Raw genomic sequence first — 16538 nt, forward strand, 5'->3', positions numbered from 1 at the left:
GTCTTTAAGTCTATTTTCATATCAATTAAAATTTAAAATATATGTCCGAAAAGATTAGAGGAAACTATAGCCTCCTCTTCATACCACACCTCCGGCCCCATACCTAGTGGTTTTCCAAAAGCTCTTATTTGTTGAATTTTTGAACCCTGGATTAATACATGGCTGATCGTCTAACATAGCCCACAGTGTGAACTATGCTACAATTTCACCCAGGTTCCTCCGCTCGGCACCATAAAACGATATGCTTTCGCATATTGTTTTATTAGTATTATTTGTGTACAAGAATCGCAACTGGTTCGCTGAAACGAAAGCTCTCTCAGTGAGGATCGAACAGGGAGGCCGCAAGGATTTTCTGTTCATAAAAGTGCTGCTACTGGCGCGGAAGCGGCCAGTATTAGATAAACCGTGGAATCGTTCGGAGGTACTAGGAAAAGGAAGTAAAGAATAAACTGAGCATCGGGTGAGTGATAGTGAGTGATAGTGTACCCCCTCCCCCCTTTAAAGTGATGGATGGTGTGAGTCGGGCGGGAAACAGTGGGTGGTTGTGGGAGGAAGGTGTTTTGTGATTTTTCCAGTGCTTAGTATAGCGCAGTTGTTGCGTTGGTGGCATAGTGGTGGTCGGTGACGAATAGTTGCTTTAGAGGCCGGTATTTCCGCGTTTATTCGAGGAAGTTTTGGGTGCTATATTGCTGGCATAAATATGAAGTGTTTTTTCGATTTTGATTAAAAATGAGGCTGCTTGTGTCACACTTTCAATGATGATGGAGAACGAAATCAATACCTGTCGGAGCGGCAGTAGTAGCAGTAGCAGTAGTAGTACCAATAGTACTAATGGTGATAGTGATAAAGGCTCTTGCAGTTCCAGTGAGAAGGATGTTGAAAGTGAAAATGACAAGGATGTAGAAGTCAACGAAACAGTAGCCAACAATGTATTAAATAGGTCGAAGAGCAAAAGTGGGCAACCTACTGTCAGTGGCAGCGGAAATGAAGAGAATAAAGAGGTCAAAGTTGTGGCACCGAAAATCATCGAAGGGAATGTTGGGCCCCTTACAGCCACGGTGAAATTCATTAATCCTTTCAAAAATAATTGGATCAACGCTGATCGTTTGAATGAACTTAGGAAGAGAGTGCACGATGCCACGAAGCATCACCGGGTGTTTTTATTACGTGGTTCGTTTCACACAGTTCGACGTGCCTTAGTCGAGCGAGGTTGGGTGGAAAAGCTAGACGGTTCTCGTGCAAAACCGCAAGCTACCACCTCGTCATCGGGTTTCATTTTGGAAGATCTGGTTCAGCAGCTCCCGGAACGTAAACCGGGTGAATCTCGCAAAAACCACATCTCAAAATGTGAACGCAGCATCATGTCTCGTTTTCTAGAACACACCCCAATCGACCTTCTTTGGACAGCTCGTAGGGAGAAAACCGACTGGCTAGAGATGACTAAAAATTCTACGCTGATTATCAATCGCTTCAGTAAGGCATCGTTTACGACTAAAGAAGGTCTCTGCTCAGCCCTCCATGACTTCCACTGGTTCTACGAGGAAGGAATGTCGGAAACGTATTTTCCTCGCTGCTACAATGTGTGGAACCCGGAGGAACTGAACGAGTTTATCGACAATTTTCGCCTTACCGCTTCGATGGGTCTTCTTAAATGGTTGATTGAAACCCACGCCAGAGAGGGAATGGAAGCGATTCTTTCCGATGAAGGAAAGGTTCCGGGGTCCTGCTTGCATTTTGCACTGTCCCGTTGCAAAGAGTATCTGGACTACTGTCTGCATAATGACATTGATGTCGAAGAGGATATCAAGATTTGGGACCACGATTGGGATGTGTTTCTTACGCATCATTTTCTGCTGACGCATGAGAATGGAAGAGTTCAGCTGATGCAGGACGAGGGTACTGCGAACTCGATAGAAAATTACGTGGCCGATGCGAGATCCGTACTAGAACAGTTAAAAAATCACTGGCCGCAGTACTCGCTGGATGGATACTTAAATATTTGGATAGTCAAACCCGGAAACAAGTGTCGTGGTAGAGGAATTCACTTGATGAATAATATCAAGCAGATTATAACGATGGTGAACCCGCCGATTGTCAGCAAAACGAGATATGTGATACAAAAATATATAGGTGAGTCTTGTGGTTAAGTTTGAAATTTTGTCAATTATATTCTCTGGTTTGTAATTATAACTTCAGAAAGTTGGATTGGGGTTGATATTACGAAAATATAATTTAAGACTATACAAAATTACCAAATGGGTGAAGTTTTTGACAACACAAAATTTTAATGCATAAGGACACAAGACTATTTAGTATGTTTCTTTTTTTAGTTTAGTAGTTTAGTTTTTTAGTGTTTTAAGGGTTTTAATTAACAATTTTTCTGTTTGATACAGCCATAACAAGTGATAACAAGATTCAGGTTTGATTCAATCAATACTGTTGATTAAAATACCAACAAATTCGAAGAAACAAAAAAATTGAGTGCTTACTAAAGGAGAGAACAACTCAAATTTAGTTGAAATCAAACAAAGATTCTGTTAGTTTTTGGCAAAGGGATCAGTTCGATCTAACGAATTTTATTTTGTTTCAACAATGCTTCTATTTAAAATGCAATCAGAACTATTTGTTGAACTAAACCAAATACATGCTTTCGAGAAACGTCCATTTCAGTTTGAAACAGTATTTTTTTTGTCTGGCATAAGGTTTCTGGATTTTAACAGGGACGTAGTTGATGGTATACGTAGAGGGGTTACTCCCTCTCCCCTCTATTGTTCACTCCCCTCCATTTAAAATCCCTACAAACACCTTTCAGACCACCACCCCATCCAGCCCTCATACCCCTCCCCCTCTCAACACCATCATCTTTAAACCAGCTCTATATCACAAAGCATACCAAATTAAACTGGGGGGTCCTTCGTTCGTGGGATTTTCGTCCTCCTCACACACCCACCCCCGCATGACAAAATGAATTAGCAAGCAGATAACATTGAACTAATGACACATTCCCCGCACTTGTATAGCTTACCTCATGAAAATAAATCTGCTAATATAAGTAAAAGTTGTTCCTAAACATGTTGGTATAGGTATAAGGCTCACAAATCATAGATATATAGAAATTTTTTAAAATGATTTTATGACGGTCGTCAATGAAAACCAGTAATTATAACTCGTTCTTAATAATTGAATTCATTTTTGCGGTACACCGGTAGGTTTGCAATAAAATTAATTTGGAGTAATTGCAAAGCCATTTTATTGTTTACATATTGTACAAAAAAAATCATCTTTGGACGTAGATTTATTGAGTGAATTGATCGCCGGATAAAGGGGGGGCGCACAAATTTACCATTTTTGCGTTGTCCCCTAACGCAGTTTTTTTTTAATTTTTCACGAAAACAAAGCACGCTATCTGTGAAATCTTTTCAGGAGCTATTAGTACTCATCAATACCTTTCTAAACATTTGCTATTCGTATATAATAAGCTTTAAAATCTTTCTCTCACAGGGGTGCACTGTAGTGTTGTCCCCTAACGCTTTCCGTTACAGTACGATAAATCCTTCTGCAGAGTTACTTTGAGAGCCTACACTCCTACAGAACAGGATATAGACATAAAAGATATAAGAAAACTATTTCAGCAAAAACGCAGCCATGCAGTGGTATGTGGTACCTAAGGTGGGGAGAGGGGGGGGGGGGCGAGGGAATGACACTCACTCGTCCTCCTTTAATATTTTTTCGAGTTGACAGCAATGTTATTGACCACTTGGAATAAACCATGTTTGTCTTTTCGGAAGTGATTATCTTCTACATCAACCAAACTTACTTTTATAGCACGTTAAAGTCAAAATTTTATCCTGAGGATACGAATTTCTCAGAATTCACAAATAAAACATATAATTTTACAAATTATCGTTTTCTATCATTTAGGTAATTCAATGACAAGCCGGTTAAATTTTCAAAAAGCTGGCTCTTTCCCTTCTTTTCCGTAAAACGACTACATTTTGATTAATTTCTGCAATCATCACTATTAAGTGTCGTCTTGCAGATCTATGAGTAGAAACGGTTGTACAAACGCCAGAGGTTGAACTGAAAGGGCGATATTCTCTTTCCAAATGTTTACTTCAACCGTATTACTGGTATTTCGCGACAGTATATACAATATTTAAATATAATAACTGCTTGACTGAGTATAATCGTTTGACAGCCTTACCTTTGTTGAGTTGCTTCAGAGTCACATTTGTTTATATTTAACACAACAAGAAAATAAATATTGAACCACCCTAATGACGTTTTTGCCTTTCTCAATAGAAAGGTATTGCAATTGCTCTGAAAACCGACTTTTTAACGGAGGCCCGGAGGGCCGAGTGACATACACCATTCGATTCAGTTCGTCGAGTTCGGCAAATGTCTGTGTGTGTGTATGTATGTGTGTATGTATGTATGTGTGTGTATGTGTGTGTGTATGTGACCAAAAATGTCACTCATTTTTCTCAGAGATGGCTGAACCGATTTTGACAAACTTAGTCTCAAATGAAAGGTTCCCATAGGCTGCTATTGAATTTCTAATGGATCCAACTTCCGGTTCCGGAATTACAGGGTGATAAGTACGAACACGCAGAAAATGTCGATTTTAATAAATTCTGCAATGAATGTATAAAGGTGAAAAATTTTCCAAAATATGACCACAACTGCTTCGATTTGTAGTATTAGATCACTAACATCCATTCAAAGTCTATTTGGCCACATTGGCCACCATCCTCGGTTCCGGAAGCCCCGGCGGTCGTATCTAAATTCAGAATAACAGTCACATCGGTTTCTCGGAGATGACTAGACCGATTCGACTAAACTTGGCCTCAAATGAAAGGTATTGCGTCCCCGTAAATGGCTATTTAATTTCATCCCGATCCGACTTCCGGTTCCGGAGTTACAGGTTGTGGCGTGCGATCACATAGCAAATTGTGATTCAAACCGATATTCCGATGAAAGCAAAAAAGGTAAAAATTTCGCTAAAATGTCTCTCAAACAACTTAAATTTGTTGTTCTAGGTCACCGACGGCCAACCAAACTTTCGTTGACTACATTGACCACCATAGACGGTTCCGGAAGTGCCCGGGAAAAGCGGCCATCTTTCAAAATTTACGAACTCACATCAGTTTCCCTGAAATGGTTGGGCCGATTTTCACAAACTTAGTTCCAAATGATAGCTATAATATCCCCACAGATGTCTATAAAATTTCGTACGGATCGCTTATATGGGTCCGGAAATATAGACTAAATCGTCCGGTCACATATGAAATTCCCATATAAGCCAGAACTCAAATTTTTTTTTCAAAGGGGGGACCCCATGAAATTTCAGAAATCGAATTCGTATTTTTGATGCCAAACATCTTTAAAATGCATGAAACGTCGAGATTTTATGTTATCTCGAAAAAATTTTTTTTTGTAAAAATCGACTTTTTGGGACTTTGCCGATTTCGCACCTTTTTTCAGTTCAATATTACCGTGGCTGTTTTTTTTTCAAAATTTTAGAACTCGAACTCTTTTAATGAATATAAACAACGCACACATTCTCGTGATTCATGATTGAGAAAGGCACAATTGCACCGCTAGGTGGATTAAAATAGGTTTTTTAATCTGCTTTAATCAACAGTCAATTTTACTTTCAAGGTTTAATAATGTCAAATAACAAAGTCAGCTCACCAGAAATTACTGGAAAAAAATTATTTGGTCAACCACAATAAAAATTTGTTGAGTCACCCTAATAAACAGTTAATTTTATTTCATTTTTTTTCGATGTCAATAATAAAAACTTGGCATCCAACCACTTTTTTATATATCGATAGGTCTAAAATTCTAAAAGTAACTGGACTACGAAGATTAACAAACTCGTCAAGAACAGGCGTGAGTTCCTTAAAACTAGAAGCTTCCTCATCTCTATGAGTCGTCAAACGCTTCCTAAACCTATTCTTAGGATTGACTAAATCCTTGACCTCCGTACACGTGAAAATAAGAAACCTGGTCCTCAATATCCAAACCTTTCATATCAGGATCAAACAAAAACTTTATCAAAGCCTTCTTAGTAACCTGAACCATCCTTTCTGCTTGACCGTTAATTATGGCGGGTTTTTCATCAATAGGATACCCTGTTGCTCGAAAAAGTCGATAAGGTACTTGGAGCTAAACGGTGGACCTCCACCAGTCACTATAACATCAGAGAGGCCAAACCTGGCAAACACAGCCATAAAACTGCTTCTAACCTTCTTGGCATCCGTACCACATTTCATCCACTCTACTTCGAGCCACCTAGAAAAACTATCAACGATCACTAGGAATACTTTTTGTTGGTAGTAGAAGAAATCCGCATGTATCCGACTAAATGGACGAGTTGTTGGAATCCAGCTCGAAAATGTTGATTTCTTTTTAACTACTTTTTAACTACTGGCTGCAAACTCTACAATACTTCACGAAACTCTCAATATCGTTGTTCATCTCAAATCAGTAAACTGATCTTCTGGTTAACTGCTTGATTTTGCTAATTCGGGAACGATTTCTGTGAAGCAACTTTAGAACTGAGTCATGTGGTTTAGCTGAGATTACAACGCGATCCTAGAAAATCAAACATCCGTCCCGGAACCTTATGTCCAATTTTCTGGCCCAGCCGCGCCTCATGTGCGACAAAATATTCTGAAGGAACTCATCACCTTCAGTTTGTTTTGCATTCACAGCGTAATACAGTGGCAGATTGCCGGAGATATTGACGTTTTTATGTGCTCTCGCTGTAGAATCCGCGGAAGTTCTTGCGATAGCGGAAAACGCGAACAAAAACCAGCATTGCCCATTATCGATGACGGTCGATAAACAATGTCGAAATCGTAGATTGACAGCTCCATTATATACCGCTGCAAACACGTCACAAAAATCGCATTCTTTCCATCCTTTCCAAAAATACCAATCAAGGGCTTATGATCTGTATAAACAGTAAACTTTTTGCCGTACAGAAACTTGTGAAACTTCTTTATCGTACTAACCACTACTAAAGCTTCCAGATGGAGAATTGGATACTTTTTCTGTGCATCATTCAACGAAAAAGAGGTGAAACTAATCGGCCGCTCTTCTCGGTCAACAACATGTGCAACTGAACTTCCTAAACCGTATCCAGAAGCATCAGTTACTACAACCAAAGGTAGTAAAACTTCAAAAACTTCGTCACATTTCTTGTTCCAAACGAATCGAGTGTTTTCCTTTATAAACTTTATAATGAGTTAAGGAGTGAGGATAGATTGGGAATGAAACGACCATAGTAGTTGATCAAGCCCAAAAACTCAATCCAAACCATTTAAAATCTGATCCATCACTTTTTGAAAAATAGCAGCACTGCTAGATGCTCCTTGTGGTAAGCGATTGTATGAATAAAGACCCTTGATTGTGTTGATAATCATAATCTTTCTCGACTTTTTGGAAAGACGAAGCTGAGTATAAACTCCAGCGAGGTTTGAATAACAGAAAACTTTTGAACCATACAACAACGATGCAAACAAATCTTGAGTGAACGGTAGCGGATATGTAGAAAAAGCTACATGACAACATTCTAATAAATGTATTATAGAACCCACATGAGATACCCACTAGGGGTAGATCACTCTACGAATGTATAATAAATTTGCATCAAATTAGAAAAAATGCATTGAAATTCCATTTTCGCATCAACTTTGTACTCCCTTGCAGAAAAGTTTGTAATAAACGTCTTACGCTGAGCTTTGACGTCTTACACGTAACGCAAAGCAAATTGTGAATTTCTTTTTTGAAGGAAAGAAATGCATTTACTGATTTTAAAAAATGCATCACAAGTGATCTGGCCCTAGGATAATCATCATTGCTGACCAGCTTAAGAGAGAGTTTACAAGAACAAGAAAAAGAAAATATATTCAGCTGACGATAACGCCGGAAATCTGATCATCAGCTTACGTGAGTTTGTTATAATTGTAATTACACAGCCGGAGGAGATTGTTTCATTTTAAAGCAGTAACCCCAAAATGCAGACGACGCAAATTTAAATTACACCGATAAACGCCCTAATATACAGCACGGTAAGCACCAGTTCCAACTGTTATTTTGTCTATCTATTGATTCCTAGGTTGCGTGAGTCCGGCTGCATACTTAATGTTTCAGACAAAATATCAACACATTAGCAAATGACAATTTTGTCCACCTTTCTCTTCTACTTCTTGGACGCATTCGAAATTTTTCATTTTACGGCGCACGCTAATCGCAGAGTGATAGTTTGATATTACAATCCTTTTTCATCTAGAGATGGCGTTACATTTATGTCCTTTATGATTCGTATGGGGTTTACGGGAGTGGACTAGAGTTACTATATTCAGAGTTAGGCGGACACAAAAACCGGAAAACTGGCAGCTCTTATTTCAGGAAGAAAACACTGGCATCCCATGCGAATGTTCACGCTCTAGCGTAATAATTTCATTGACGCTGTGAGTAAGAACTTTACAGGTACGAACAGATAAACAATTCGAGGATATGATGATTTCATACTTGTGCGAATATCTCTTGATGTTACAGAAAAGTCTTGTTCTTTTGGTTTCTCTACATTCGATAACACAAGAAAAGAGTAAAATAATTATGACCATAATCACAATAACTTTTCCAAGGAGAACATGTTATGTGACGTCATGCTCGATTGGCTCCGGCATTTGACATGTTTAATTGGCTCCGCTCACTGTTTCCGTCCAACTATGAATATAGTAACTATAGAGTGGACTATATTGTTAACCTTCCAACAGTTGCGCTAGACGGCGATGGTTGGGTGGTAAGCGTTACCGCCACTCACCCCAGTTGGTCTGAGTTCAATCCCAGTCGAGGTCGTTCAGATTTTTCTAAAGTGAGAAAAATCTAAGGTCACGGCTTTCTTCGGAAGGGAAGTAATGCCGTTGGTCCCCGGTCCATGACTTGATGGGTCGATATCTAGTCGAGATAGTAAGAGTCGTCAGCTCTCTGGTGTCGGTGTTTGGCCACGTAGCGGAAATAGGCTGACGGAAAATAACCAGAACTAGAAGAAGAAGAAGGCAGTCGCGCTTCTCTGAAAATCTAGCGAAATCGTCTTAGGGCACCAGTTACTTCCAGAGGGTTAATATATAATATTTGCTGTGACGCGTTTCCTGACGCTTGTATCATACCGCTTGGTTGTTTGATGCTTTTTAAACGGGATACGAATCAATATGCAATTCCGAAATGCTCAACTATTGATGCATAGATAAGAGGAATTGGGATACTGATAAAACAATTCCAATATAAATTACTAGCTAATACCCATCGCGCGTTGCTGCGACTTTCAACGAAATAAGAGGAAAACAATTTGTTCCGAAGCGCCATCTGGCGGGCAGATAAACTCCAAGTAATAGCACATGCTCCATAACAAATGTTTGCTACGCATAAATTTTTACGGCAACCGGTTAATCTGTTTGGAAGTTCATAAATCATATACATACAAACATTGACTTATATATATATATATATATATATATATATATATATATATATATATATATATATATATATATATATATATATATATATATATATATATATATATATATATATATATATATATATATATATATATATATATATATATATATATATATATATATATATATATATATATATATATATATATATATATATATATATATATATATATATGTACTGCAAGGATACAAATATTCGGGTTATCTTTATTCGAATTCAGACGTTAGTAGGGATTTGAATACTTCCTCAGTGCGGGGCTTCCCAAATCCTGGCCCAAGCCCAGTGTGACCATGCGAAAAGAAAGTACTGCTGTTTGATTTAATTAAAACTTTGTATGCTTTCACGGGATTATATATGTTGAGGTCGGCCAAAAAATAAAAAAAATGCAAGTAAAGTTCAGACTCTTAATAATATTATCTAAAAATTTTATGGAGATCGCAGCAGTAGACGCAAAGTTATAACGTTACAGCGTTTTTCATTTTGCTCCCTTACGGAAGCGTGGCATATACGGCCTGCGTTAAGCCATACCGAACCGAGCGCCATGATTTTTTTCTGGTATTTTTCATGCAAAAAATCATTTGATAACTTGCCATTGACTGATCAAGTTGAGGGATACTAATTTGCTTTTAATTACTATTTGAGTACTCAAAAATAATTTTATGTGGATGTTACTAGCATTACATTGGATGTGATAGCGTTTTTTAGGAAGGTATTTTGAAATGGCGCTTGGTCCCCTTTGGCTTAACACAGGCCATACTTGAAACTTTAAACGCGATTATTTTGAAATCATATTTTCCCAAAAACGTCTTCGCGGTGACTACGATTATCGACAAAGTTTTCAACCGATTTCAAAACTTTTTTTGCTTGTTCGTAATTTAACTGCCGTGTCCTTGAACGATTCCATTTTTTCGTTAAAATTTGTATATTAGTATTATGAATTTCTTGATAATTTTTTTCAGGTGAAAATAGTGTTTTTTTTTGGAAAAATCGTCCCCGTTTCCAAAAAGATTTTTTTTAAATCAATCGTTCAAGAACACCACAGGTACATATACCGTAAACCGGGGTGACTTTGATCATTGGGATGACATTGATCACTCGAAACTTTTTTCGTAGATCGCGTATTAAACCAGAATAGTCTAGCGAATCATTTTAATTTGAATTGATTTTTACTCTAAACTTATAAAATACTGATTTGTTATACTTTTTGAGTATATTGTTCGGTTTTTGGGTACAAAAACTGCAAAAAACCGAAATTTGACTTCACTTGATTTTTACGAAGCTTCGTAAAGTGTCTATTTTTTATAAAACAAATAATTCTCGGATTTGTTCAAGAGTAATAAATCACAAGCGAGTTTTTATTTTCCTTTAGATTGGGATATGCTAAATGTAGTTTTAAGAGTTTGTTTATTTTTAATACATTTTTTGTGAAACTAGTTGGCAATAATTTCAAATTATTTTAAGCTAAAATTCGCAACATTTTTTTATTGTTTAATATTCCAACGTGTTAAAATGGATGTACATTGATAAAACACTAAAACAAAGCAATTTTAGCAGTTTTAAAAGTTTTCAGAATTTTTTATTCTAGTTGGATACAAATTATACGAATTTTGGTTACTCGAATTTTACAGTACATTGAAATACTTTGTATAATACTAATTAACATCTATTTAACAATGAGTGTCTTTCCAGAATTAGTTTAAACAAATATTTGAATGAAAAGCATTGACATCAATAACATAATGTGGGTGAACATGCATGTTATCAAAGTCACCCCGGAACACGAAAACGGACTTCAACTTGAAATCATTTTTGAAAAAATAGCTGTAAACGGACAATTTTAGGTAAAACCATCCAATCTTGTTCTTCATACATCAGTACATGGTTTAAAAATATTAAACTCGAAAAAAATGCGTTGCGTCTAAAAATATGTAATGATTACTTCGAAAAGTGATCAATGTCACCCCGGTTTACGGTACTAATGATTTGATTTAGTTTGATACTTTCATTTGAGCGGTTGGACTAGAACCGTAGTCACGGCAAACCTCTTTGAAAAAACGTGTTTTGCGGAAATTGCTATAACTTCGACAATTATTGATATTTTTTTATGTTCTCAAGTGTATTTTGCAAATTGAATATAGTACTACGCTAGACGTATAACAAGTATTTCTTAAAAATATGGTTACATACCTTTACAAAAATTCAAACTTTTCCCTTTTTTCCCGCATCTCAACATACACAACCCCTTAACCAAATCTGTCAAGCAATAAACGTTGTTGCTGAAATGGCAGGAAGTATTTGCTTTTCAGCCTAAGTATAATAATATGGGCTAGGACTGCATATTATAACTATCTAACCTAACCATAATGTACATTGGGATCATTCGTAAATTACGTAATGCAAAAATTGCCCAAAAGTTAATCCCCTCAATCTCACAATTTTTAGTCCACCGTTCTCCTAGTTCATAAAGAATTGTATTGAAACAGAATTTTTTAATTAAAAACATGTTACGTCACGTTTTAGCTTATTCCCAGTCTCCCAAATCTCGCAAAATGTTACTTTTACCCCATTTGCTCTCCCAAATTCTTGCATAATTGCATAGTAATTTGTATCACAATTTCTTCCTTTATAGAACGACCCCTCATCATCCACAACACCAAGTTTGACATCCGACAGTGGTTTATGATTACCAGCGTGCAGCCGCTGATCATATGGTTCTACAAGGAAAGCTACCTCCGATTCAGCTCGCAACAGTACAATCTAATGAATTACCATGAATCGGTACATTTGACTAATCATGCCATCCAGAAGAAGTACCATAATGCGGTCCGCGATGAGCGGTTGCCACACGAAAACATGTGGGACTGTCACACGTTCCAGGCGTACCTACGCCAGATCGGAAAGTACGAGATGTGGTCCGAGCGGATCTATCCGGGGATGCAGAAGGCAATCATTGGCTCGCTGTTGGCTTGCCAGGACAATATGGATCGAAGGCAGAACACGTTCGAGCTGTACGGAGCGGATTTCATGATTACGGAGGACTTTTATCCGTGGTTAATTGAGATAAATTCGAGCCCGGACTTGGCACCCAGTACGAGCGTCACCGCACGGCTCTGTCCGCAGTGCGTGGAGGATACGATAAGAGGTGAATTGCATTCGACATTTGAAGTAGATTTTGTTTGCGTATAGTTTGTAATACAAACAGCTGGATTAAACGGGAGCAGACCCGTAGCGTGCGGTTTACCGGGTTGGCTCCCGCCAAGGGCGCCAAGTTTAGGGGGCACCAAAAATCGTGATCTATTTTCTAAAATATGTGAGATTAAACTATAAAACCAGTCCTGCTAGTAGCGCCCTGCACAAAGTTGAATCTCTAGTTGAAATGACACATGAGACTTTTGGAGTTCCTAGAAGCGATAGAAATTCCTCGTTTCATCTCAAATTACTAAGACTTTGCGTCAGAGCTATACAAGTAAACTCATGTTCGCAGCAGTAAAAGATGTCCCCACATGGAGATAATCAAAGTAACACTCCTGAGTCAAGTGAGCATAATGATTTGTCGTGAGTGGTGAAGCTCTTTTTAGTATTAGTGTAAAAGAGTACTAATAGCATTTTTTAAGTGAATGCTTTAAATTTCTCAGACGCTTTTGTACGCGGGACATGATTAGGTGGAATCTCCTGCCAAAGGTTACTTGACACGAATACACCCTTTTGCCCCGTCCAGTGCGATAGCCAATCAAAATCTTAGCTCATAGGAGCAAGGAGTCCTTAAAACAACCAACCCCATGATTTAGTAGATCCACACATGACAAACTCAAATTGGTGACTACACCGTCGATCTCAACTTTGTGAGCGGGCATGTAAATTTGGTCGTCCTTCATAAAAAGCTTGTCGCCAGTAACGTAATCTGTTTGATTAAAACATAATTCTGAGCTTATCTGGACAAACTTTTGAGATATCTGTCGAGGCTGAATATTTTTGCGTTAGTTCTTTCGAAAGCACGGATACTTACCAGATGCTCTTTGATCCGAAGATGATCAGATATGGTCCATATCCATCCATCATAAAAGCTGCTTGCATGTGCAAATAGATGGGTGGATAATGTTGGTTGGACAACTAGAGAAATTTATTGAACCAAAAGAAATCTCACTTGCGGCTTTTCTCGACATAGACGGAGCTTTCGACAATTCATCTCATAGTTCTATGCGGAATGCTATGAGAAAACATGGGTTTGATATTTATACAATAAATTGGATCAATTCAATACAAACCGCTAGCACGCTTAGAACACGTCACAGACTTTGAAAACAAATAAGGGATGTCCTCGCGGTGGAGTTTTATCATCCTTATTGTGGTCATTAGTTGTAGGCGAGCTATTGAAATTATTGACTGAAATGAGATTCGAAGTGATTGTGCAAATATGACTACGTTATCTCAAATAGAATGCAATCTGCACTGAACTTCACTTTGAAGTGGTGTAAAATAGAAGGGCCTGAACGTAAATCCCTCCAAAAGAATCATAATCCCATTTGCACGAAAAAGGAAATATTGCATATCAACACTTTTGCTCAACGGAACAGTAATTAAAATGTCTTCTGAGGAAAAGTACCTGGGATTGATGCTAGCTAAAAAAATAATCTGGAATGCTCACATTGAGCAGGGTACAATCAAGGTAACTAGTGCTCTTTGGGTGTGCAGTAGAACAATTGGTAAAAAATGGGGTGTCAGACCAAGTATGGTTATATTCTACAATAATCAAACCAAGAAGAACATACGCCTCGTTAATTTGGTGGCCTAAAACAAAAGAGACAATAACTCAAAAAAGCACAAACTTTGAACACGATTATCTCGGAATGGAGCTTCGTAAAAAAACCATTGCGGTTAACGTGATATCACAAAAACTGCTCAACCGATTTTCATAATATTTGTTTTAAATTCTTCGTATTGACATTGTCGTGTACTTGGACGGTTAATTTATTATTCAAAATTATCGATTCTTTGCAAAGAAATTTTGTTTATAATTTTGAACACCTCAAACATCGATTTTTTGTCATAGTTTTTATAGGAATTTTTTTTTTTTGGGGGAACTTAACCGCTCAAAAACACATTTTTCATTAATATTTTTTACTGTCTTGATTTTAGTTCAGCGGTCCATCTGGGAGAGTTTTCAACGCAAGCCTCCGCGAAGAAATGCGCTTCGAGGGAGGGGCCCTAACTCCGACAATTTTCAATATTTTTAATACCACTTGTTATTTATTATTTTGTAGATAAGAGCGAAAGAATAACTTCTGAAATTACCAATATTTTTTTATAAACTGATGCTATTTTTTCACTGAAATATGTACTTTGAAGTAATGGAACAATTTCTACTTACTTAAAAAAATCTTTCCACAACGGGTGAAAATGGAAAACCACTTCGAAAGGGGGAGTAACATTAGTTTTCATTATGTTGGAGGTTGCTATAATACTGGCATTTAAAACTGGACTCCATGAAAGTGCGATTTTTCTTATAAAAGTGCGCTTTTACATTGAATCGTTTTCATGTATGAGGCGCACTTATTCCTCATTGGATAATACATAAGTGCGTAATAGACACCAAGACGATTCAATGTAAAAGTGCAGTTCTATTTGCATTTCCGCACTTTCAGTCGCACATATTATGTGCGCAATGCGCTATATAGTTCTGGTATACGTTGTAGTCGTGCTATATAGCCTTAACGTAGTATGATTGATGGTGTGATGCGATGGAATTGCTATGGTAAATATCCCGCTACCAGATCGAAAATTTATTTTCATTGGTTTTCATCATTGATATTCCGTTAGTTCATTTCTAATATGCTTTCCTGCAATTACTCTGTCAGAGTGTTGTAGTCATGTCAAATAATGAAACAACATATACTACAAATTACAACAATACCTATATACTACAAATTGCAATTGAAGTTATTTAAAAAGAAAATATTTAAAATTTATTTTATGTTGTTATATTTACAGTCGTAATCGATCGCCGGCATGACCCAAATGCAAACACCGGATCATTTGAGATGATCTACAAACAGGTGATTCCAAAAACACCAGCCTACATGGGATTGAACCTACAGTTGCGCGGTCATCGCATAATACCGAAAAGTGCAGCCAAAAAGGATCGTCTACGCATCCTGCCCGTTAGGCCTGTACATAGCGTTCTACACGTATCACGAATTGCTACATCGGCTGCACCAAAACCTACCACCGGCCCCGTAATAATGGATCTCCTCGATTGTCTAAGGTTCGATTCGAAGGAACAAGACGAAGTCGAAGCAAATGCCCGAACTACTCTTTTTCGAAAATCCGGATTCTCACCGAGGCCCAATCTGCGGTATGATTTTTCTAAGAAAAAATCCTACATAATTGCTAAAACGGGCGGTTTCTTCCGCAGAAACGGCTACCCTAAGTACCTGACGGAGAATGAAACTTACATTGACAATATTGAAGACTGGGAACGAGCCACGACCAGCTTCTTCCAAAATAACTACTCCAGCACTTTGAACTCGTTTAACGTGACTCGTAACAATCTGACTAATGCCGAAACATCATCGAGTGATAGTTGTAATAACCTAAAGTACTGCCCTAAAACTGCCCCCAACACTTGTGATAATACATTAGAAACTGCAAATGTCAAGAATGAGCGAAATAATGCCACGAATGAAACTACTGCCGGTTACAGTAGATATAGTAGATTAATCCCTAATAGCAATAGAATGGCACTGGCGTCGACTTTAAACAACTTCTACACCCTCGGATTAAGCCTCCGGAAACATACGGCGACTAGGAGTCCCGGCCCTTCTCGATCGAGTGGCGACTTTGCACAATCATCTGACAATTTAGTGTAACTAGGAATCATTGTTAAAAATGACATTGGGATAAGCCTACTAAAACGGTTTGAGAAGCCTACAGTGTTATTGTGCGTAAATCTCAGTAGACATGAGTAAGAGTGTGAAAGTAGTTGATCGTTGCCATGTGTTCTG

General features: G+C 37.8%; 2 protein-coding genes across 8 annotated transcripts in view; both read left to right on the forward strand.

Moving 5' to 3' along the window:
• The first annotated feature begins 364 nt into the window (after positions 1-364).
• The window catches only part of LOC131682453 (tubulin glycylase 3B-like), a 43045-nt gene continuing 26871 nt past the window's right edge, over positions 365-16538 (forward strand). Inside the window, exon 1 of one of the 6 annotated variants that reach the window (XM_058963928.1) lies at positions 365-421. The gene's annotated coding sequence lies outside the window, so the exon portion shown is untranslated. Of the gene's footprint in view, positions 618-16407; positions 16499-16538 lie in introns of those variants that run through there. The other 5 variants (XM_058963924.1, XM_058963923.1, XM_058963925.1 and 2 more) reach the window with 5 other exon arrangements.
• LOC131682452 (tubulin glycylase 3A-like) lies at positions 609-16422 on the forward strand. Of its 2 annotated transcripts, XM_058963922.1 has the most exons (4): positions 609-2130; positions 12167-12679; positions 15526-15889; positions 15950-16422. In XM_058963922.1, the coding sequence occupies exons 1-4, from the start codon at positions 756-758 to the stop codon at positions 16401-16403; spliced, it is 2706 nt and encodes a 901-aa protein (XP_058819905.1). In that variant the 5' UTR covers positions 609-755; the 3' UTR covers positions 16404-16422. The 2 variants fall into 2 exon arrangements, with proteins under 2 accessions (XP_058819905.1, XP_058819904.1); XM_058963921.1 differs by having other exon boundaries at positions 15526-16422.

This window comes from Topomyia yanbarensis, chromosome 2 (genome assembly GCF_030247195.1).
Source record: "Topomyia yanbarensis strain Yona2022 chromosome 2, ASM3024719v1, whole genome shotgun sequence".
NCBI classification, from domain to species: Eukaryota; Metazoa; Arthropoda; class Insecta; order Diptera; family Culicidae; genus Topomyia; species Topomyia yanbarensis.

Excerpts from the sequence above, each read along its gene's own strand:
- LOC131682452 (XM_058963921.1), top strand. The coding sequence starts at position 756 with ATGATGATGGAGAACGAAATCAATACCTGTCGGAGCGGCAGTAGTAGC. Across the intron at positions 2,131-12,166 it reads TGTGATACAAAAATATATAG|AACGACCCCTCATCATCCAC; the intron begins GTGAGTCTTGTG and ends CTTCCTTTATAG. Across the intron at positions 12,680-15,525 it reads CGTGGAGGATACGATAAGAG|TCGTAATCGATCGCCGGCAT; the intron begins GTGAATTGCATT and ends TTATATTTACAG.